The sequence below is a fragment of the Lemur catta genome, chromosome 6 (assembly GCF_020740605.2).
Source record: "Lemur catta isolate mLemCat1 chromosome 6, mLemCat1.pri, whole genome shotgun sequence".
Classification (NCBI taxonomy): domain Eukaryota; kingdom Metazoa; phylum Chordata; class Mammalia; order Primates; family Lemuridae; genus Lemur; species Lemur catta.
In genome coordinates this window covers 19,363,815-19,388,634 of record NC_059133.1, presented here as the reverse complement: position 1 = coordinate 19,388,634, position 24,820 = coordinate 19,363,815, and the positions used below count along the sequence as shown (strand labels likewise).

The following is a 24,820-nucleotide window of genomic DNA, read 5'->3' as shown; positions in this document are numbered from 1 at the left end:
TGCACCTCTCACATGGTAAGCATTTAGTAAATCTTCATTATTACCATCATTACAGTTATCATAACAGCTAAATATAGCATGTTAACACTCTTACTTTCAAATTAGTTTTCAAGGCAAACTTTTTAGAAAATTTTTCATACAGTTTACAAATCCTTTAAAATGTAACCATTAGGAATAGCAATATCAGCTAGCCATATACCATTACTTTATATGTATTAATGAGATTTATAGTTATCTTTAATGCTCTTGGAAGAACTCAGAATGCATTAGGTAACAAGTTCAGCATGGTCAAGGTTCAGACATTTATCTGCTTTTAGAGGATTTGCTTTTGGATTCATTAGGGAACGAAATTATAGATAAACTCAGAGCTGAAAAAAAAAAAAAAACCAACACCAAACTGTACTTTATTGTCCATCTTAGTCTTTCTTTACCCCCATTCAAGGGAAAATTTTACAAATGTTTCCCTATTTAAAGTGCTAATCTCATGCACATTGCTTGCTGCCCTCATAAGCTTCCTGCCCAAACTACCCTTTCTATTTTTCATCCCCATTTATGGTTCTGCAATCACATCCAGCCTCTTGCTATAGATGCTCTCAGTGTCCAGAGTTCTGAGGATATGAGAAGAGAAGAATTAGCACTTTCTCCTTTCCTTCACAGTTAAAATCATGATAATGAGTGTCTAAAATAAATAAGTATCAGGGCAACCTGAATTACCCAAATCTCTGTCATCTAGTGCTTTCTGGCCTCAAAAGAAAGAAACTCAGACCTTACTGCACTTAATGATCTCCACTTTCTTATATGCCACAAATATATATTACCAAGAGTCTAAAGTTGGGGTGAAGAGGAAGGAGAATTAAGGATTGTTAAAACCAAAGAGTGAAGAAAGCAGTTGTTCTCTGAACCTCAAAGCCTTGGGGATTCCATGAGTGTCCTTTTAGGAGTTACCAATGTCGATCCACACTTGCAGTGCTTTTTTGTTAACTGGTGTCTTAGGTTGGATTTCCTAAGCAGAAGCAGATCCTGAGATAAGGATTCTTAATAAAATTGTTGATTGGTGAGGTGGTCTCAGGAGAAAGGGGACTGAGAGAACCAGATGAGAAAAGCTAAGCCAAGAATGTGGTCTCAGCTAGAGACCAACTTCAGCCTGGTCCGACAGGGATGCTCTGGAGAAGAAGGTGCACCATGGAGCTGGTCCACCTTTATGGCAAGGGTACTCACACCAGTCGGTCACTGGCTGAGGTCTGTGGAGGTGGAGGGAGGCAGGTGTTACTTCTGTTTGGCTAAGGGTCATTGTCCAACACTCATGGCAGCTCAACTGCCATTAGCTGGATGCCATCAGCATCCACTATCACCGGTATTGAGTTAGCAGCAGAAATGCTGCCACATCTGCAGTATTCAGACAGCCCACTCTGAGATCCCAGCAATAAGGAAATTCATGGGGGTCCTTGGACAGAGTGAAGAAAGAGAGAACAAGTACACACCAGCATTTATTCTATTTGAATTTGCCAAGTTTTTCCTCCAAGTTTAGGATACTACAGCTTAAAGGTAAAGATTCCACGTGGCTGGTATAATCATTTTGAGGGCAGAGACTGTGTCTTACTGGTTTTTACATCTCAAAGCCTTATGCTAGTGCTCAATTTGTGGAATCTTGAGTTTGCTACAAAAGATGGTGAATAGCTAATTTCCACAGCTGTGTTTAGGTAATACCAGTCAATTCAGCTCCAGGCTTTCTCAACATTAGCACTATTAACATTTTGGGCTAGATAATTCTTTTTTGTAGGGGGCTGTTCTATGTATTATAGGATGTTTGGTAGCATCCCTAGTCTCTACCCACTAGACCCCAATAGGACTTTCTCCAAGTTGTGACAACCAAAAATGTCTCCAAGCATTGTCACATGTTCCGGTGGTGGAGGTGGGGTAATTTTTCTTGTTTGAGAATCCCTGAAATAGACCTTGATCCAACATTATGTAGTTTGTGGTAGTGTCCATCAGGTAACTAGAGGAATCAAAGGCAGCTATTCCATTCTTTCATCCACACGGACCAACTTTAAGCACTTTTAACATCAGACTCTTGAATCAGAAGAGAGGCCTACACATTTGAGGGGAGAAATAGGATCCATTAAGACTGGACCCTCAAACCAGACAACTGGGATTTAGATTGACTTACTCCTTCGCCACTTACTAACTAAATAACTGGGGAAGGTTTCTAACCTCTCTGTGCCTCAGTTTCTTCATTTATTGAATGGTAGATGATTCCTATCTCATGGGGCTATTATGAGGATTAGATGAGTTAATAAATTACAATATACTTAGTAAAGAGTCTTGCACATATTGAGTGTTTCAATAAATGGTTGTTGTTGGTATTTGTAAAGAAGAGAGTGGCTTCAACCACTGCTGATCCTGTTTCCCAGTCTCGGGCTTTCAACTCTGTCCCCTCTTGGCCTGAGGGTCCTATGTGTAGGGAAAGCTGAAAGGATCTGGTGGGTGGTGAGAGATACCAGTGGTAAGTCCCACCTCATCACTAGGACTCAGTCCACCTGCCACTGCCCCATATCGGTCTGTAGAATCAGAGCCTGTTCTCACTGGTCCATCTTCATAAGCTGGTTTTGTCAAATTGGTGATAGTCGTGGGAGGTACTTTCTCATCTGCTCTTTCTCTCCCTTCTTTCCTCCCTCCACCACCCTTTTGGTCTTTCTCTAATTTCTAAGACCAGTTTAAAGAGCTAAAGACTTCATTATCACCTCAACTGCTTTTACTTATTTAGGAAGACAAAGTTTAATCATAACATTTCTGTTTTCAGGTCAAGATGACCAGTACAAAGTTATCTTGAACTGATTTACTCAGACAATTATTCTCAACCAATATGTATTTTCTATGATTCGTGCGTATTCCTTCACTCAAGACAGAAAAAGTTTAAGGGAAAAAAATTATTCATTGTACAAGACATAGCTGTAGGATTGAAGTTATGTTATGAACTATTAATTATTACCATCCCACCAGAAGAAACTTAATTAATCTAAAAGATCTTCTCAGTGGTCTAAATAGAACTTTTCTGAATTAGAGCACATTTTGCATTGTCATCAGTATGTACCAAATGTGTGCATTGTGTTGTATTTATGAAAGAAACCGAGTCCTTTCTTTATGGTGTTATTTTTGTTCCTGTTGTTTTTATTACATGCTATGTCAAATTGCTGGAAATTATGGAAATTTTATATTACAAATATGAAATTATTCATTAATGACATAGAGAGATTTAAAAACTTTGAAGCAGTCCAGAGACCTGAAGATTCATGGTCTCCTGCTTATAATCTTTACAGGTGAAAAATTTGAAAAAGATTAATTATAAGCTGAATATTATTAATCAAACCTGATATGCCTTAGTGGCAAAAGTGATAATACAGAACTGTCTCTTGAGGCAGGAGCCAAAGTTAACTCACTTCCTATTGTGTCTTAGGCATATTTTAAGAGCAGTTATACCTGATGACTCCATTTCTAGATGGAGGCATTCATTTATTCATTCATTCATCAAATACCTAATGAATGTCTACTATGATTGAGGGAAGAGAGGCATTAAATAAATATGTTAGGTGTAGTGACTGCTGTGAAGAAATATGCAGGAATTCTGATGGGGAGTCACCATTACATTTTGGGAGTTCAAGAAAAGTCTCTATGATAAGGGTGAACTAAGCAGAGAGAAATTGGAATTTGTATTCCTAAGCCTAACTCTGTAAAGCAGTTCAGAATTTTCCTACTATTGGGATTACCTTTGCCTTGTGTTTCTCCTTATGTAGGCTGGGATGGGTGTAGTAAGAATAAGTGGACAAATTAATGAAGGTGGAGGGTACTACAGGAGGGATAACTGGCTGAATTTGCTGGGGCCAGGGGGAAAACTCTGGTGTTTGCATCTAAATGAACCATTACAGGGCACATGAGCCATGCTGGGACCTCTGAGAGGCCTGACCTGGTTGCAAACCCTTCCCTAACTTGTCCTTTGCCATTAATCAGTTTAGCTTTCATTATGGGTGCTACCTCTTCAATTTGTCTGCCCTTAAACCCAAAGTTTCTTCTTGGAAAGTCTTCCCTAGTGCTTACAACTTCGTGGCCCCTCTTACAGTTGGGGATGTGCAGGAAAACCAGCCACTCTGTGTCTTCCAAGAATGAAGTGTTCAGTACAGAGGCTTACAGCACTGCTGAAAAGGCTGGAGTGAAGGTCAGGGAAGCCAGCTCCAGCCTGCACCATCATAGCGGTGGGTCTCAGGAGTGGCACAGAAGCCACCAGGGAACTCAAGGATGTCTGACTGCAGCACAGGTGATTCTCAAAAACTTGCCTCACATCTGCCCACACAACTGTTTTTAACTACCTTCCTGGGGGAAGAAATGGCCTCTTCTCATTGTAGACTTTAACCCAGAATCCACAGGGAAGGGGTTGCTGGGAAATGTAGTCCCAGCTTCTCAGCAATGCAGAGAAGGCCTCAGAAGGAAGTGGCAGACGCTGGGCATGTGGCTCACACCTGGAATCCTAATACTTTGGGAGGCTGAGGTGGGAGGATAGCTTCATTCCAGGCATTCAAGACCAGCCTAGGCAATAGCAAGACCCCATCTCTACAAAAAAATAAAAAAATTTAGCTGGGCATAGTGTTGTGCACCTGTTTTCCCAGCTACTAGGGAGGTTGAGACAGGAGGATTGCTCGAGCCTAGGAGTTGGAGGCTTCAGTAAGCTATGATGATGCCACTGCACTCTAGCCTAGGCAACAGAGGGAAGCCCTGTTTCAGGATAAAAATAAATAAATAAAATAGATGAATAGCAGAGATGCCAAATTGACAACAAACAGTACAATGTGGCCATCAGCTCTCCTCCTAACAGGTTTGACTACCACCTGTCCCTTCACTTAAGGCTATGCCAGCCCCATCTCTGTGATACCCAAATGCTTTTATAGTAGTAAGACAGAAACTCTAATACCTGGTTTCGGGATGACAGATGAGTGGCTATTTCTGGTTTTTCACATGGGCATGGCTGAGTAAATTGCTCACAGTCAGAGTTTCTCCCTCCCCAACACCCACATCTTTGTTCTGATGCTAACATTAGGCTTTGTTCAAAGCAGAGCTGAATCCGCTGAGACCCAATCATTAATCAGAGCGTCAGTAGCAGTCACAAGCCTGCATAAGGAAACATCCTTGTATTTGTGATACAGGGATGGGGAAAGAATAAAGGAAAGACAAGCTGAAAATTCCTTTCCCCATACCTACCCACCGAGGAATAAAAGAATCTTCCCTCCACCACTTCCAGCCCCTGCAGTGTTGAGAGTATCAATCTCCTGCACACATGTGTTGTCTGCTATATGCCAGGCACCTGGCGAATACATTTTGTTCTAGTTGTCTATTGTTGCATATTGTGGCTTAAAACAATAGTCATTTATTTTGCTGTCAAATCTGCAATCGGGCAGGGCTCAGCAGGGACAGCTTCTCTCTGCTCCATGGAACATCAGCTGCACTGGCACTGCTCAGGCCTGGAGGACCCCTGTAAAGAAGGCTGACTCACATAGCTGGAAAGTTGGTGCTGGCTGTCAGCTGAGAGCTCAGCCAGGGCTGTGGACTGTGGGCCTCCTCACAGGCTGTTTGGGCGTCCTCATGACGTGGTGGCTGGGTTCCAAGATAACAAGGTAGAAGTGCATTTTTATGACCTAGCCCTAGAAGCATTTCTTCTGCTGTACTCCACTGGGAGAGGCAGGATCAAAGGGAATAGACATAGATTTCACCTCTTGCTGGCGAGTAGTAAGGTTCTAGAATGTGTGTGGGATGAGAAAAAATGTCAGGGCCATCTTGGGAAAATATAACCTGCCACAATATATGCTCAGTGTATGTGGGGAGCTCACTGACTAGCGATGAGGTAGACGTGAAACCGACGATTAGAATACAGTTTGAAAAGTTTCTATGAAAGTGCTATGGGAATTTCATACTCTGCCCAGAGGTTTCAGGAAGGCTAAAGGAGGTGACCTGGGTTTTAAAGGATGAGCAGGTATTTACAAAGCTGGAAGGTAGAAGAGCGTGGAATTCCCAATGGGGAACAGCATGAGCACAGGCACAGTGAGCTGCTGACTGAGACCATCGAGCCTCCTCTGCACATCTGGCTTCCCAGTGGGAGTGTGAATCACATGAGGGCAGCACAGGTTGCCTCACTGTGCCTGGCTCTTCACTTCATCTTGACTTAGCAATTTCCCATGAAAATAATTCACATCAGATGTAAATGTTCTTCTAGACCTGAATGACGGAGCTAGCTAGATATGCATCTTTTAGTCTTTTTTTTTAAAATGCTCTAACCTACTATCATTTTTCTATTTTTTTCACACACATATAAAATTTTAATTTACTTAACAAAATTGAATAATAGTTTATGATAAATGTACAAGGCCAGGCACCAATTAACATTGAAACTGTTAGTCACAATAACTATTTCAGTGATTTTTTTTGTTATTTCAAAATATTTTGGGGTGCAAATGTTTTTGTTACATGACTTGCATTGAGGCTATAAATATGCCCATCACCCGGATAGTGTTCACTGTATCCATTACGTGGGTTTTCACCCCTCCCCTCCTCTTTGTCCCCACTTGATTTCCAATGACTTTTACTCCCCTCTGTGCACTTGTGGGCCCATTGTTCCAATTTATTAGAGAGTACATGTGGTGTTTGTTTTTCCGTTATTGAGATACTTTGCTTAGGATAATGGTCTCCAATTCCTTCAAATTGCTGTAAAAGGCTTTAATTTTTCCTATTTTTTGGCTGAGTAGTACTCCGTGGTATACATATACCACATTTTGTTAGTCCATTCATGAATTGATGGGCACTTGGGTGGATTCCACATCTTTGCAGTTGTGACTTGTGTTGAATAAATATTTGAGTGCAGGTGTCTTTTTTATAAAATGACTTCTCCTCCTTTGGATAGATACCCAGTAGTGCAGTTGCTGGATTGAATGGAGATCTACTGTTAGTTCTTTGAGAAGTCTCCATACTGTTTTCCATAGGGTTGTACTATTTGGAGCAACCAATAGTGTATAAGTATTCCTTTCTCTCTGCATCCACACCGGCATCTATTGTTTTGGGACTTTCTAATAAAAGCCATTCTAACAGTGGTATGGTGATATCTCATTGTGGTTTTAATTTGCATTTCCCTGATGATTAGTGATGTTAAGCATTTTTACATATGTTTGTTGGCCATTTGTCTATCTTCTTTTGAAAAACTTCTGTTCATGTCTTTTGCCCACTTTTTAATGGGGTTGTATCTTTTTTCTCGCTGATTTATTTGAGTTCTTTGTAGATTCTGGTTATTATCCCTTTATTGGATGTAAAGTTTGTAAATATTTTCTCCCATTCTGTAGGTTGTCTATTCGCTCTATTGATTATTTTCTTAGCTGTACAGAAGCTTTTGATTTAATCAAGTCCAATGTATTTATTTTTGTTGTTGCTGTAATTGCCATTGGAGTCTTAGTTGTAAATTCTTTGTCTAGACCAATATCTAGAAGAGTTTTACCTACATTTTTTCTAGAATTCTTAGGGTTCCATGACTTACATTTAAATCTTTTATCCATCTTGAATTAATTGCTGTGAGTGGTTAGAGATAGGGGTCCTGTTTCATTTTTCTACATGAGGCTATTCAATTTTCCCAGCACGATTTATTGAATAGGACTTCTTTCCCCCAGTGTATGTTTTTGTCTGCTTTGTAACAGATCAATTGACTATATATGTAGATGGTTTTATATCTGGGTTCTCTATTCTGTGCCATTGGTCTATGTCTCTATTTCTATACCAATGTCATGCTGCTTTGGTTATTATAACCTTGTAGTATAGTTTGAAGTTTGGTCATGTGATGCCTCTAGATTTGTTCTTTTTCCATAAGAGAGATTTAGCTATTAAGGCTCTTTTCTGGTTCTGAACAAAGCGTAGAATTATTTTTTCTAGATCTGTGAAATATGATATTGTTATTTTGATGGGGATTGCATTGAATCTATAAATCACTTTGGGTAGTATGGACATTTTATCAATGTTGATTCTACCAATCCATGAGCATGATATGTTTTTCCATTTGTTTGTGTCATCTGTGATTTTTTTTCCTCAGTATTTTGTTGTTCTCCTTGTAGAGATCTTTCACCTTCTTGGTTAAGTATATTCCTAGGTATTTTCTTTTCTTTTTAGCTATTGTGAATGGTATTGAGTTTTTGATTTGAGCATCAGCTTGATTGTTATTGGTATATGGAAATGTTGCTGATTTGTGTGTGTTGATTTTGTAACCTGAGACTTTGCTAAATTTATTTATTAATTCCAGGAGTCTCTTGGTGAGTCTTTGGGGTTTTCTAGATACAGCATTGTATCCTCAGTGAAAAGATAGTTTGACCTTGTCTTTCCCAATTTGGATACCCTTTATTTCTTTCTCTTGCCTGGTCACTCTGGCTAGGACTTCCAGCACTATGTTGAATAGAAGTGGTGACAGTGGGCACCCTTGTCTTCTTTCAGTTCTTAGGGAGAACTCTTTCGACTTTTCACCATTCTGTATTTTATTAGTGGTGGATTTGTCATATATGGGTTTTTATAATATTGAGGCATGTTACTTCAATGCCTAGTTTGTTGAGAGATTTTATCATAAAAGGGTGGTCAAATGCCTTTTCTGCTTCTATTGAGATGATCATATGATCTTTGTTTTTGATTCTGTTTATGTGGTGAATCACATTTATTGATTTATGTATGTTGAACCATCCTTGCATCACTGGGATGAAGCCCACTTGGTCGTGGTGTATTATTTCTTTAATGTGCTGTTGAATTCAGTTTGCTAGTATTTTATTGAGAAAATTTGCATCTACATTAAGATGGGATATTGGTCTGTAGATTGTTTTGTTGTTGTTGAATCATTTCCAGGCTTTGGTATCAAGGTGATATTGGCTTCATAGAATGAGTTGGGGATGATTCTCTCCTTCTTGGTATTATGGAATAATTTCTGCAGTATGGGTACCAGTTCTTCTTTATAAGTCTGGTAGAATTTGGCTGGGAATTCACCTGGTCTGGGGCTTTTTGTTGTTGTTGTTGTTGTTGTTGTTGTAAGACTTTTTATTACTGCTTCAATCTTGCTGCTCATTTTTGGTCTGTTCAGGAGTTCTATTTCATTCATTTAGCTTCTTTACAGCCAAATACATCCCACTTTTTTTTTTTTTTAATGAAACAGAGTCTTGCTCTGTCACCCTGGCTAGAGTGCAGTGGCATCATCATAGGTCACTGCAAACTCAAACTCGTGGGCTTGACTCAAACTCCTGGGCTTGAGCCATTCTCCTGCCTCAGCCTCCTGAGTTGCTAGAACTACAAGCACATGCCACCACGCTCAGCTAATTTTTCTATTTTTTGTAGAGATGGGGTCTTGCTCTTGTTCAGGCTGGTCTCAAACTTCTGGAGTCAAGCAGTCCTCTCACCTTGCCCTCCCAGAGTGTTAGGATTACAAGCATTAGCCACTGCGCCTGGTGCCATTGCATTTCTATTCAAATAAAGAATCATCTCATTGCTGATTTCTTTCAGGCCAAGTGTTTATAGAAACTGAGCCAGCTGTTGCCTGCAAACTTAACCAAGATCACGATGGTCTTCCAAGAAGATAGTGTTCATTGCTCACTAGAGTCCTTTGTTTTTGAGCTCCATTTTCCATTCTCTTTTTTCTATACATGTTGGCATTAAAAAGAGTTTTATAAAAGACCAGGAGTAAAGCAGGCAGAAGAATGAAACTATACTACATACAATTTTCCTTGACCTTAGCAGTACAGCAGGCAGGAAAAAAAATTACATGTGGTGAGACCTCAGGCCCATTAGTATTTCAGAAATGCATTACGTTGCCTCTTGGGATATCTCTTCCTCCTCAGTCTGTAGGTTCCTTGGCTCTGCTAGGACGTTATTTTAAATTGTACAGTAGTAAATCACTTTGGCGTTCATTTGAGGCCACTTTGATTCAGTTTCTCAGATTCTAATAAGTGCCTCCTGAAATCTGGTCCTTTGCTCAGTGATTCATGGATAATGCTGTATAGTGTTAAAAGAAGAACCTGTAGACCTTTCTTCTAAATGAAGTATTGCAAGAATGGAAAAACAAACACCACATGTACTCACTATTAAATTGGAGCTAATCGATCAACACTCATATGTATATATATGATAGCAAAATTCAGAGGAAACCAAGCAAGTGGGAGTGGGGAGGAGGTGATGTATAAATTCACACCTAACAGGTATAATGCATGCTATCTTGGTGATGGGCACACCTATAACTTTGACTCAAACTGCACAAAAGCAATTCATGTAACCAAAATATTTGTACCCCAGTAATATTCTGAAAAAAATAAATAAATAAAAAATAAAAAGATAACCTATTTGAGGCATCCAGTATTGCTTCTATATACACAAAGGGACCTCCCACCCTGCAGTTCTCTGTAGAAACTCCAGTTGACTGAAAAACTGTTAGCCTTGATTCTTTATGTCACATAATGCTTTATGTGGTTGACAAAACAAAGACAAGCAATCAGAAAGTAATAAATTTCAGTTTGTGATTTTCCTTTTTTCTGTTTTTCCATACATACATAGCAAAACTGTACTTTATTGCCCCTTTAAAATTAAGTATTTTTAGGAAAGACTAAACTAAGTAAATTCTAAGTAAACTTTTAAATACCTAGAGCTGACACTTGGAGCTGAAACTTCCTTTGAATGGCATCTTAGCCCATTTTGTCTTGCTGCACAGAATACCTGAGACTGGGTCATTTATAAAGTAAAGAGGTTTATTTAGCTCATAGTTCTGCAGGCTGGGAAGTACATGAAGCATAGAGCTGGCATCTGCTTGGATTCTGGCAAGGGCTTTTGTGCTGCAACGTAACATGGCAGATGTCAAAGGGGAAGTGGAAATCTGCAAAGAGACAAAACCCGAGGGGTGTCCTGGCTTTGTAACAACTCACTCTCTTAGGAACTAATCCATCCCCACAAAAACTAATCCAGTCTTGCTAGTGTAGGAACTTACTCAGTCTGGTGAGACCAAGCCACCCAGGAGAGCAGAGCACTCCTGACCCCTAACACCTCCTTTCAGGCCCCACCTCCCAACACCACCACACTGGGGATCAAAGTTCAGCATGAATTCTTGTGGGGACAAACGGACCATATCCACACCATAGCACATGGGTTTAAATGCTCCAAAAATGTCATTAGGAAGTATATGGCGTATGATAACAAGCCTGCTGATGAATTGCTCCTCATTACTTAGCTTCGATTCTGTAGCCCATCATCATGACCATTTGCTCATGTGCACCTGAATTCTCTCGCTCCTTCTTTCCTTTGACTTATTTGCCTGGCAAATCCTTGACCTTGATTAAACCCCACCTTCTTTGTGCCTGAACCTGAGTGGTTGAATGTTCTGGGGAAAAAAAAGAAACAAACATACTGACTGGTTCACTTTAAATCATGACCGCAGTCTCAGATGGGTACCAAAGAGAGCTCAGTGAGCCTAGGAGTTTTGCTTTCTTCCTCTCTGTAAAAATTAATTCATTTTCTTTCTCCCTCCCTCATTCCCAACCCCCTCTTTCTTTCTTTCTTCCATTGCTTCTTTCTTTCTTTCACTGATTCATTTTTTTACATTTTAATCATTCAATTAATATCTAGTGGCTGGCATAATTCTAGGCCCTTGGGATACATCAGTAAACAAAACAATGAGCCCCCATTCTTGTGAAGCTCACATTCTAGTGGGGAAGACACTGAACAGTAAACATAATAAATAAGTAAACACCATAATATGTTAGAAGGTGATAAACAGTATGGCAAAGGAAAAAGTAGAACAAAGTATGGCTGTCATGGTGCTGTGGGTGAGGGGATAGTCATTCTAAGTAGCATGCTGGGTAGGGGGCTCAATGAAGGTGATGTGTGACAGCAACCTTAACTAGGTGGGAAGCTGGCCCACTATTACTTCACATTCTCATCTCTCCCGCTCCTCAACTCTCTCACCTCCTTTTTCTGCACCTTCCCCACCCCCACGCACAAGCAAAGGCTCTGCTGCTAACCTTGCCTATACTTGGAGAGAAAATAGAAGTAATCAGACAGAATCTTCCATGACTCTCCCACACTCTGCCTTTCCTCCTGTTACTACGCAGGAAGTGTCTGCACTATCCCAGGAGCTCTTCTCTTATTCGCTGAATCTCCTCTCATTTCACCTTCTCAAGGACTTTGCTCCTGTAATCGTCTGCTCTCTTTCCTGCATCATCAGTTTTTCCTCTCTACTCAGTCATCACAGACGTGCTCCTGGAACTTATGTCTTAAGGAGAAAAATCCCTTAACCCCCATACTCTCATCTGACGACCATCCGTTTCCTCTTACACATTTCACAGAAAAACGTCCCAAAAGATTTGTCTAGTGTCCTGTCTCCATCTCCTCACATACCATTCTCTCTTCCACTACTCAGTTTGGGCTTTCTCCTTCACCACTCCACAGAAACTGCTGTTATAAAGGTCACCTAGGAACAAGTCCTGCAGTCACGCCATCTCTGTTATCTTGCTGGCCTCAACAGCCCTGGTAAGGAAAGGGGGATCATTCTCTCTATAAAAGCATTCTTCTCTCAACTCTGGAGACATCTCATGCATTCCTGGATTTCTTCCTTCTGCATTGGCCCTTTCTTAGTCCCCTTTGCTCACCCTCCTCTTCTGTTTTATCCTCAAGTATTGAGTTGTCTTAATACTTGATCCTGGGTCCCGTATATTTATATATTATTATATAAATGTATTTTATATATATATAAAATCCCTGTAATGCATGCAAGAGGAGTTACATCCTCATTGTGCCAATGAGGAAGTGATATGAGTTGAGGTATAATCTATCGGTTATATTTCTCTGTTATCAAAAATCATATAAGCCCCTTTTCTTGACAGTTTTTTCATGACCTTTAGGTAAAAACACTTGGTAGACTATACCACTGCATGCACTGTGGCATTTTCTAATTTTGATCAGCATTTCACCAAGAGATAAATATAATAGACCTAGGAGGGATGTCATAACCTGTTCCAAGTGCATGAGAGAGTATTTCGAAAGTTAAATTGCCTCTTTACTAGCAGAAGACACCGAATTCTTCTGTCCTTTCTGTGTCATGCTTATTTCATGGCTGTTAATCCCTGCAGCTTACTAAGGGCACAATGATTCATGGGTTACTGACTGGGTAATAACTGTGAATAGTTATCAATGGGTTTATCATTCATGATAATAAAAAATATCACTTTATGATGATAAAGTTGTCCCCAAGTTCAGCTTATCTCATGTACCATCTTGAAGGAACAAAGAAAACGTTTATGATGGTCTGTAACAAGTGAAAGGACTTTTGGAGTTTTAGAGATCAGAACTGGCATTGCTTACTTCTAAGGAGAAAGGTAGTACTGCATGCTGGGAGTATCCACAAAGGGAGCATTTTCTCTCCCAGTGGACATTGGACCAAACTCTGTTCATATCCACCCGTGTTTGCAGTTAGGGTAATAGTTGCTTTACTGAGTTGTGAGTTTCCTGAGATCTAGAACCATGTCTTGGCTTCTTTATATCCCTATAATCAAACATAGTGCCTATGTACTGGGAAACATAGTACATAGTAGTTAGGATTATCTTTAGATGTTTGTTGAATGACTTTATGAGTGGTTTTATTGTAAGGCAGAAATAACATTTGTTTTCCATAATATTAATAGATCTACTATTTTCCTAAGAAGGTGATGGAATAAGTTATTCTATATCAGTGTGAATTAATTAACACTGTATCAGATATAATCCCTCTTCCTAGTGGTCTTGTGGATAGATGTGGGCATATGATTACTTCTGTCCAGTGAGCTGGGCACAGAAGTGGTACATGTCTTTATGAGACCCTCTGAGCTCTGCCCTCTGACCCTCTGGCAGAATGACCCATTAGCATGCACCACTAAGTCACTAAAGCTAACTGACCTGCAACAGACATGTAGCATGAAAAAGAAATATACCTCTATCATAGCACTAGCCAATAGAAATAATGTAATTTAAAATTTTCTAGTAGCCCCATGTAAAATGTAAAAAGAAACAGATGAAATTGATTTTAATAATGTATTTTATTTAATCCAATAAACCTAAAATATTATCATTGCAACATATAATTAATATAGAAATTATTGAGATATTTTACATTCTTTTTTTTTTTTGGTGTGTGTGCTGTCTTCAAAATCTTGTGTGTACTTTCCACAGACAGCACATCTCAACTTGAACTAGTTATATCATAAGAGCTCAGCAGCTTTATGTGGGTAGTGGTTACAATATTGACAGTACAGCTGTACTGTCTTAAGTCACTGATATTGGGGGTTTATTTGTTGCTATAGCATAACTTAGTCCACCCTGACTGCTACACTAAACGTTGATTTTCCTCTGACACTCTGATGAAGCTGTTTCCTAGGCTTGATGTAGGGATCGCTAGGGTTGCTACAGAGTAAGCAAGGTATGTTGCACCAGTATTCACTTATTGGTGACACAGAGAACCTGTGATGAAATGTGAGAAGATTTGTGCTCAGCACTGGACATTGCCTGACTGTGGCTTAGAGGAGGGTTTACTTGAGTGCCTTATAAATTTAGCCACATTGAAACCTCTAGGGTGGGATGATGAATTTTTTTTCCATGTAGTAATAGTATTTTAACAAGGTAATCAATAATGTGAGAAAGCTACTCGTAGTCTAGATCCCAAGATGTTCATAAATGAATTTAAGAAGATTCATTCTTGATGACTATGTACTTGGTAACATACTGGGTGCTAGGGATACGGCTGTAGAGAAGCTGTACCGTCTTACAGAGACAACAACAAAATATATAATTACAGCATTAATTAATAGAAATACAACCTGCATTGCCGCCAGAGAGATTACTGCAAACTTAGAGGCTCAGCACAGCCTGTGTTCAGGCTCCCATAGCTTTTGTGGGTCAGGAGTCCAGGTATAGTTCAACTGGGTCCTGTCGTCAGGGGCCCTACGAGGCTGCCTCCAGTCTGTCCACCAGGCTGCGTTCCCTCCTAGAGCTCAAGGTCCTCTCGCATAGTTACTGGCAGACTTTAGTTCCTTGTGTTATAGGACTTAGGTCTTCATTTTCTTGTTGGCTATCAGCCAGGGACTATTCTCAGCTCCTAGAAGTCTTTCAAAATTCTTTGCCCTCGTAGGCCTTCTCACAACACGGCAGCTTATGTCTTCAAAGCCAGTAGGAGAATCTCTGACCTCTAGACTGTCTTTTAATGACTTACTTGATGAGTTCCGGCCAATCCAGGATAATTTCCCTTTTGATAAACTGAAAGTCAGCTGATGAGTACCCTAATCACAGGAGTGACATCTCTTCAACTTCACAAGTTCCGCCCACACTTGAGGAGCAGTGCTTATGTAGGTGGGGGTGTGTACGGGGAGTGGAAGAGGGGATGTGAATCTTGGGGACCATCTTAGATGTCCACCTGCCATGCGACTTCAGACCTGAAGGAGTGGGAATTTATCAGGCAGAGAAAACAGCATGTGGGAAGACCTTGAGACCATTAAAGGCTTGGCAATTTAGAAAGAAGAAGAAAGAAGTCTGGTGTGGCTGAAGCCCAGAGGGAGGAAAATATAAGGGAGCTGCTAGGTCATGCATTGGTCACTTTAGTGATTTTGCAGAGAATGCATTTTTATTTTTATTTTTTATTTTTTTTATTTTTTTTATTTTTTGAGACAGAGTCTCACTCTGTTGCCCGGGCTAGAGTGAGTGCCGTGGCGTCAGCCTAGCTCACAGCAACCTCAAACTCCCGGGCTCAAGGAATCCTACTGCCTCAGCCTCCCGAGTAGCTGGGACTACAGGCATGCACCACCATGCCTGGCTAATTTTTTCCATCTATATTTTAGTTGGCCAGATAATTTGTTTCTATTTTTAGTAGAGACAGGGTCTCGCGCTTGCTGAGGCTGGTCTCGAACTCCTGACCTCGAGCTATCCACCTGCCTCGGCCTCCCAGAGTGCTAGGATTACAGGCGTGAGCCACCACACCCAGCCGAGAATGCATTTTTAAAGATGTCTCTGATGTCATTGAGAACACACAAGGCAAGAAGGGAATGGAGGGAGGCCAGCGTGAGGCTGCTGCAGTATTCAAGACGGCAGATGATTGTGGCTTAAAGGAGAGTGGTGGCAGTAGAGATGGAGAGAAGTGGACAGATTTGAAAGGGACATAAAAGGTAGACTCCATAAGACTTGGTGATTAATTGGATATGGCATAAAGAAAAAAAATGACTCCTGGACTTCAGCCAGACTTGAGCCAGCCACTGAGAGGCTGGTTGTGCCATTTCCTGAATCTGGGGGCACTGAGAAGAACAGTTTTGCCAGAGAAGTGGGTTGATTTAAGACACATCAAGTCTGATGTGCCAGTGAGACAACAAGGACAGGTATCACCTTGGCCATTGGCTGAGTGATCTGGAACGCAGAGGAGAAGTCTAGGCCAAAGGCATGAACCTTGGAGACATCAGATGATAGGTAACATCTGACGCCATTGGGAAAGGATGAGATCATCCAGGAGCAATAGGTAGAATGAGGCCAGAGCCTGGATGGGGTCCTCGGGGACCCCCACTTAAAGGTCTGCTGAGGAGGAGTGGCCGTTTCACACACCTATCTCCTGTTGCTGACACTAATGTCATCTTCATGAATATCGTGATCATTTATGAACATACAGTGTCTCAGAGGCTTCTCTCCACCCCACCAGGGCACTGTGTATGTGCGTGTGTGTGTGCACGTGTGTATGTATGTGTGCGTGTGTGCGTGTATGTGTGAGAGAGAGAGACAGCTGTAGAGAGGGAATTGCATCAGAATCAACTGAAGAGTTTTTTTGAACTACACTCACAAATTCTGATGTGTGCCTAAGGGAATCAAGAATAACAGACACAAAAAGTCTTTTTAGAGACATATGCCCTCATTTTTTAGAGCAAACTGGAGCTCAGAAAAGTACAAGTCATTTGCCCAGTGATACACAGCTGGTTAGATGGCAGTCCCACTGAGAGAAGCTGAAATTGCCTAGCAACTACTTGAGCCTTTTAAGCCCCCAGGAATGTACATTTCTCTGTCAGTTTCACATTCTAGATTCCAGACACATCAAGAAATTCTAGCATCAGCTATGGGTTACCAAAATGTCCACCAAGCATTTGGTAACTGTGGGAGGAAGAAGGAAATTCTCATTTATTGAACCACAGCTATACAACCATGTCAGCTTCAAAATAACCCTGTAAGATGGGTATTGCTTTCCGTATTTTATAAATGAGGAAACTGAGGCTCACGAATTAAATAATGTACCCAGAAATGGCAGAATCAGGCTTGAAATTTGCTCTTACCCCTGGCCTTGGGTTAATTTTAGGATGTTGAGAGGGAACCATATGTATGCACTGTGCTTTGGATTCCAATATGCAATTAAGCATTTCTCCAAAAAATAAAATGTCAATGAGTTCATAAGCCAATACATTTGTGTGAGCCCAGCTGTCTTTCCTCTAGTGGCACTTTCCTCTTCTGAAGGCAGACTGCGTTGGTGAGAATCCCCGCTCCAGCCCTTCCTCACTGTGTGACCTTAGCCAAGGTATCAGACATCTTTGTGTTTCAGTTCTTCATCTGCAATAAGTTAAGATAATACTAATGCCTATTTCACAGGGCTGGTGTGAAGATGAAATGATTTAATGTCTACAAAATCTCTGAGACACCACCTAACAGGCAGTTGCAGGGTGTAGCTGCTCCCATCTCTACAACTGCTGTTTGTTCACATTCACTATGATTTTTTAATCCAAGAGGCTTATCTGAGTTCCCAATTAATATCTCCTTTTTACCCCAGAATTTTAGGATTTTGCTTTGCTCTTAAAACAGCATAGTTATAAGAAAGTGACATCCTGTAGTCCCCTAAGGGGATACAGAACAGATGCAAGTGGACACCCTGATTTGATCCTTCATGCTCAGTAAATTGAAACGTCAAACATATTTACGCCTCGGGGTCTTTGCCTTTTACTCTTCTCACTGCCTGGAACGTTCTCTCCCTGTATTACAGAACAGCCTCCTTTAGCACTTTCTTCTCTGTTCAAATGTCACCTTATCAAAAGTCCTGTCCATACTTCTCTAAAAACCATCTCTTTCCCAGCATTGTTTTCTGTTTCTTTACCCTCTTCAAAGCATACCATCAGAAATATTATGTGTCTATTCAATCAGGGGCTGTCTTCCCAACAGAACTTGAGCTCCACAAGAGCAAGGACTTGATCTATTTTGTTCTCAGGTGTATTTCCAGCATCTAGGACAGTCCCTGGCATGTCATAGGCCCTCATAAAGGTTTGTGGGACAGATAAATGGATGAGTGACTGAATGCTAAATTGCAATTCACATGGCAGGTTACATGGTCATCTGCAAAGACCACCATGATTTCCAGGTACACTGTCACCTGCACAAATCTGGGGCAAACTGAATGGTTCCAGCCTCTCTTCCTGCAGGTAAGGGTACTACCATCTGTCCAGTTTCCAGGCAGAACAACTTGCACGTTATTCTAGATCTCAGTTTTGTTTTGTTTGGTTTTGTCACTCTCCTCATTTGATCAATCCCAAGCCTTTTCAAATCTACCTCTACTACATCCCAAGCCTGTCCATTTCTCTCTTTTCTCTGGTTCTAGCCACTGTCTTGTCTCACCTGGCCTACTGGATAATTTTCTTATTGAACTTCCCACTCCTGTGCTCCCTCCAGACCATTCCCCATAAAACATGTAGCACACACTTTTTGAAACGAGTGATTCCTGCCTGTAATCCACTAGTGACTTCTTAGTGATCTTAGAAAATAAATTCAAGCTCCTCCCCCCATTGCACTTGGCCCAGGGTGGTCGGTTCCCAGCCCTCCCCTCCAGCCCCATCTCAGGTAACTCTCCCCACCTTGCACTTTCCAATGTCCAGTCACTCCCGCCTTTCAGCTCCTGGTACAGTCTCCGGGCCTTCGTACTTGCTGTTCCCTCTGCTGGAAATGCTTTTCACTTGGCTCTTCCCATGGCATCTGGTACATAGGAGCCATTCAATATATTCTTGTTGAATGAGAGAAAGAAAGAAGGAATGTTCTTTGTGAATCTTCTCTATTTCTACTTCGGGTAATTCTCATGCTACTTGTTATAATAATTTCTCCAGCCATTCTTCTAGGGATATTTTTTTCTAAACTTTTCTAATTGGTCATTTTTCTTTTCCCCCAAGGTTCCAACCTAAGAGATTCTTATTGCAGCGTATTAATGAAACAACTCTAGTTTATATAAATTATTTTCATTTGTCTTCACCTTGGCACTTGCACACTTGGATTTATGTGGAAAGGAATACTTAATGATGAGGAAAGGCCTATCTGGAAACAGCAGTGTAATCACTCAGCAGTAGAGAAGAGTGATATATGGGCCACATAATTAGCAATCATCTGTTTCACATTTATTTTTTAGGGCTGAGGCTGAGAAGGCATTCAGTAACAAGCGGTAGGTAATGCCTTCTCAGTTCTTCTTTGAAAAACTGAACATTAATTATAAGCCCCATACACTAATTTTTTTTCTCTTAAGTATGTAAAGTCTCCTAAGTCTGTACACACACGCTTGTACCCAGGACTCGTGAATACATATTCATTGTCATTCAAGGAAATTCAGTTAACAGTTTTTCTCAAGGTAATCAAAATAACTTTTAATAGCCTCATATCAAAGCTCAGTTCATTAATAGCTTGATTTTATTTTACACTATGAAGTGCCCCCTTGTTTTTGTTTTGTTTTCTAAAATATGAAATTCTTTTAAGATTACTTTGTATAAACTGATAAAGCCATAATTCAGAGAACACGCATCTTAAATGCATGCACACGCCATGGATTTGTTTAAACCTCAGAAGTTATCAGCTATATTAGGTCGTTAAATATGAAATGTCCGATTTTGAAACAACTGTGTAGTTTATAATATCTCAAAAAAGAAGCAGTACAATTAATCAAGGTATGTGCCTAAACCATTGACACAGTTTTGCCATCTTAATGGTAGCTTGCTTATGCCAGAAGCCAAGAAGCCTGGAGAATGAATAGCAATGAAATCGTGAAAGGCGTTTTCCACAACTTGTTGAGAATTGAATATTTTTCCTTGCAAGAAGTGGTCCAAAGCCTGGAAGAAGTGGTAGTCAGCTGGTGCAAGGTCTGGTGAATGGTAGATAACAGAGAGTTTCCAAGCCCAGCTTTTGTAGTTTGAGCAGCGTTGTTTGTGCGACATCTGGTTGAGTGTCGTCTTCCAAGAGGATTGGCCTATCTCTATTGACCAATTTTGGCAGCTTAACCACAAGCATCCTCATCATTTCATCCAATTGGTTGCAGTAGAAATCCACTGTAATTGATTGACCAGGTTTCATCAAGCTGTAGTTGATAATATCAGTGCTGGACCACCAAACAGACACCATTAGCTTTTTTTGATGAATATTCAGTTTTGGACTGTATTTCAGTACTTCGTCTTTATCTAACCATTGTGCTGAATGCTTGCAATTGTCAAAAATAATCCATTTTTCATCACATGTAACAATACGCTGTAGAAATGGTTCACCTTTATGTTGTGATAGCAAAGAAAGGCAAGCTTTGAGACAATTTCTCTTCTGATGCTTGTTTAATTCATGTGGTACCCACCTATACAGCTTCTTTACCTTGCTGATTTGTTTCAAATGGTCTAATATTGTTTGAACAGAGTAATGTCAAACCTTGCTGCTAATTCACACATAGGTTGAGATGGATTTGCTTCCACTACAGCTTTCAGCTGGTCATTATACATCTTAGTCTCAGGTTGCCCACATGACTCATTTTCAAGATTAAAATCACCAGAATGGAATTTCTCAAACCATCAACATACTGTGTGTTCATTAGCCACATCCTTCCCAAACACTTCATTGATATTTTGAGCTGTCTGTGCTCCATTGGTTCCATGATGGAACTCATATTCAAAAATAACATGAATTTTTTACTTATCCATGGGGTTTCACAAAAATTGCTATAAAAAAATTTGAAAGATAATCACAAGCCAAAACATGCATTTGAAAGAATGAAGATGTACCTCCACAATAAAAAAAAAAAGAGATGTCAAACTTAGTACTCAAGGAAATCAGACATTCCATACTTAATAACCTAATTAATTCACAAAAGAGTCAAGAGATACAGGTATGGATCGGCTCTGTCTGGAATAAACATTCATTTTGGCTGGGCGGAGGCGGAGTCACTTGATCCGTTTCTGTTTCTTCCTCTAAGAAATTGAAGGAAAATCTCTCCCACAAGGTTTGTGTGGGAACAAAATGAGGCAACATGAGAAAGTACTTTGACATTGCAAAGCACAAAAAATAAATAAATAATAAATAAAGTAAGTGATGGTGTTATTGTTAAAATAATAAGAAAAATAATTTTATCAGATTAAATAAATCAAAACAGCTACGCATTTTTTTTTTTTTTTTTTTTTTTTTTTTTTTTTTTTGAGACAGAGTCTCGCTTTGTTGCCCGGGCTAGAGTGAGTGCCGTGGCGTCAGCCTAGCTCACAGCAACCTCAAACTCCTGGGCTTAAGCAATCCTACTGCCTCAGCCTCCGGAGTAGCTGGGACTACAGGCATGCGCCACCATGCCCGGATAATTTTTTTCTATATATATTTTAGTTGGCCAGATAATTTCTATTTTTAGTAGAGACGGGGTCTCACTCTTGCTCAGGCTGGTCTCGAACTCCTGACCTTGAGCGATCCACCCGCCTCGGCCTCCCAGAGTGCTAGGATTACAGGCGTGAGCCACCGCACCCCGCCAACAGCTACGCTTTTGTGCAGAAAATGGTTGAGACTCCACATCAGCAATTTAGTTGACTCAGTATTTGTTCAGATAATAAACTTGGCTTTTCCACACACAGAAATGTGGTATTCAAAATGTTCCCTAAGCGAAATATTTTGATATATTCTCTTTAATGTTTTCATACATGCATGAGAGATCTCTAAAATGATTATTCTTCCACTAGATTGTTTATTTTCTGTAAAACTAGCAATCACAATAAATCCATGGAGAGAGTATACCCTAGGAATTATATTCTACTCTAAATCAAGGTTTGTTTGATTCAGTGAATCAATCACATTCCCAAAAGTTGTCTTCCTGGGTTGCACAGTTTTACTCTTTCTCTCGTAAAAGATGAAAGAAGAAACAATGGTAAGTATAGAACGTTGTAGGAAAGCTAAATGAATTTAAAGAATTCTCACTATCACAATTAAAATTTCCAAGTGAGGAAGCCAGAAAACCTTCCCAGACTCTGAAGTGTATCTTAAATAAATAAAAAGAGACCCATTTTTAGGAAATGTAGTCTCTCTTCTGCTTTATAACTTGGAAAACCTGTACTATGTATTGAGGAGCAAGCAGCAATCTTTTCCAAAGCCCAAAAAATGCTCAGTTGAAAAGCTGTGAGACCGTCTCAGATCCCCAAGGCATCAGTGCATTGAAGGCATAAATGGGGCAAGACTGTGTGTGTGTGTGTGTGTGTGTGTGTGTGTGTGTGTGTGTGTGTGTGTGACAGAGAGAGAGACAGAGAGAGAGAGATGTTTCTGTATGTTCTGTACAGGCACTGCAGCCTGAGAGCTCATTCACATCCCCTGACTTAGCTCTAAGCACCTGCGTAGGGAGGACTGGCTGTAATAGGTTACTGCACAGAAAACCAGTTTTTACAAAGCGACAAAGCATTGGCCAGCTCGTCTTCAGTTGTTACTGGCATGTGCATCCCCTGGGTAGGTGCCTCATTTGCAGTAACTTGATATATTAGCTCCAAAAGTCATTTCACTGACAGTCACTTCCTGCTTCACAGGACTCACAATGTTTGCTTGGGCCAGGTAGAATTGTTCACATTTACTAATCATATTCATGGATGAGACAAATATTGGGTGCATGCTGTAGCAAGCACTGTGTAAGGGCCAGAAGATTCAACTATGAAAAACAGAAGCATTTCTTGTCCTCAGGGGAGTTAAACTCAGGGCATTACTTGTCCCAAGCTGGAAGATCAAACCTCATTTCTGCCTTAGCTGCCAGAAAGCTTGATTTTTCAGACCAGTATCAGAGGGTGCCCTCCACCATTAAGGAGATGGGCCCTGGCTTTCCTGCCCACGGGAAATTCAGCTTTGTACCAGGATCCCTTACAACATTGTAGTTGACACCAGTTTCATGTTCATACTATCTTGATGAGTTCATATAAATTAAGTACAATATTTATAAGCCCAGCAAAAAGACCCTGAATTAAAGTGTGAGAAATGAACTAAATACCATTATACATCATCTACAATTTAAAAATAATTCTCTGGAGTGCAAATTTACCACATGTAGAATATAAAGTTGAGCTTCTATTTTTGTCAGCTGTGCAAAAAAAGTTGGATTGTTATAAATACAGTACTATTGTTAACATTTATTAGTATTAGCCACAAAGTCCTAACATATCTGTCAACATTCTTAAACTGTAAAAACTTAAATGCTGTGCAGTCCAGAACAACCTTATATGAGAAAGATAAAGATAAACAAATGACCACTGTAGTAATTTAAACAGGTTTGACTCACTGTTTTCTCACTTTCCTTCTACCTCCTTCCACAGCCCACCTCTCCCCGTGAAAGGCGACTTCCAAAAAGAAATCTCCTAATTGCTTCTTCATGTCCCTTTGGCCAGAGGCATAGACCGAAACCTGTTGGGTGGTTATCAGAGTGTGACATCCTAGTTTTACTTCCCTAAAGTTCTGTGTTGATAAAAAGCCCCGAAGGAGGCAAAAGTTTTGGGCCAGAGAACACAGCCCTTTAAAGAGTGTGGCTGGAAATCCACCTAACCCTCCACCCAGATTTAAATCTCACATCTCTTAGGGCTCTCTGTCCCCACTACCACCACCTTTTGCTTTTGCCTGGATGAATGAGGACATTTCTCCTCTGTGCTTTTGCCGCAACTCTTCCTTGTAATTTATTCTCCATGCAGTAGCCACAGTGATCTTTGAAAACCCAAATCAAAGTGGCTTACCAGTGTCCTTGAACAAAATCCACTGTCTCATGCCCTGTGAAGCCCTGGGCACGCTTGTCTTCTGCTCACTTTCTCAGCTTCTTCTGATGCCACTGTCCCCCACTTAATGGACCTCGGCCAATCTGCTGGCCTTTTTCCTCCCTCAAACAACCGGACAATTTCCCAACTTAGGGCCTTTGCACCCAGAACACTCACCCCATTCCCTTTATCTAGCTGCCTCCTTCTTCTCCTTTAGGTCTCAGCTCACATGTCACCTCCAGGGCGAGGCCTTTCCTTGAGCCCTTGTCCAAAGTAGTTTGCAGCTCCTTCACCATAACTTTCTCCCATTACTTTGTTATCTTCAGAATACTCGTCATTATCTGAATTTATCCGTCTCCTGTAAACTTGATTTTTTGCCTATCTTCTTTTCTTTAATATTTTTGCAGAATGTAAATGTCACTCATACCTTTTGTTCACAGCTGGGTTTCCAGCTGACACACAGTGCCTGACACACAGTGGGATATTTGTTGAATGAATATGTGTACCCTTAAGGGCCTGGCTTATTACTGAGAAATGCCCTGAATCATAAACTCCATACAGGTTCATACATTCTAAGTTCCAACTCAATTTAAACCGCAGGAGACTTGGATATACTTTTCAATTTAGTGTCTTTTTTCTGTTTCAGTCTTCTCTAATAAATAGTGACATTATCTTTGTGAAGTTGCATGCCCCATGGGAAGTCCTTGGAAGATACGCAGAACAAATGAATGTAAGAATGCCTTTCAGGTAGGTGTAAATGTATTTCCCCC

At 40.5% G+C, this 24,820-nt stretch overlaps 1 protein-coding gene across 1 annotated transcript in view; it reads left to right on the top strand.

Moving 5' to 3' along the window:
• The window catches only part of ANO4 (anoctamin 4), a 166,188-nt gene that overhangs the window by 40,179 nt on the left and 101,189 nt on the right, over positions 1-24,820 (top strand). Inside the window, exon 5 of the mRNA XM_045553135.1 lies at positions 24,697-24,797. Coding sequence (XP_045409091.1) covers positions 24,697-24,797 — 101 coding nt within the window. The remainder of the gene's footprint in view (positions 1-24,696; positions 24,798-24,820) is intronic.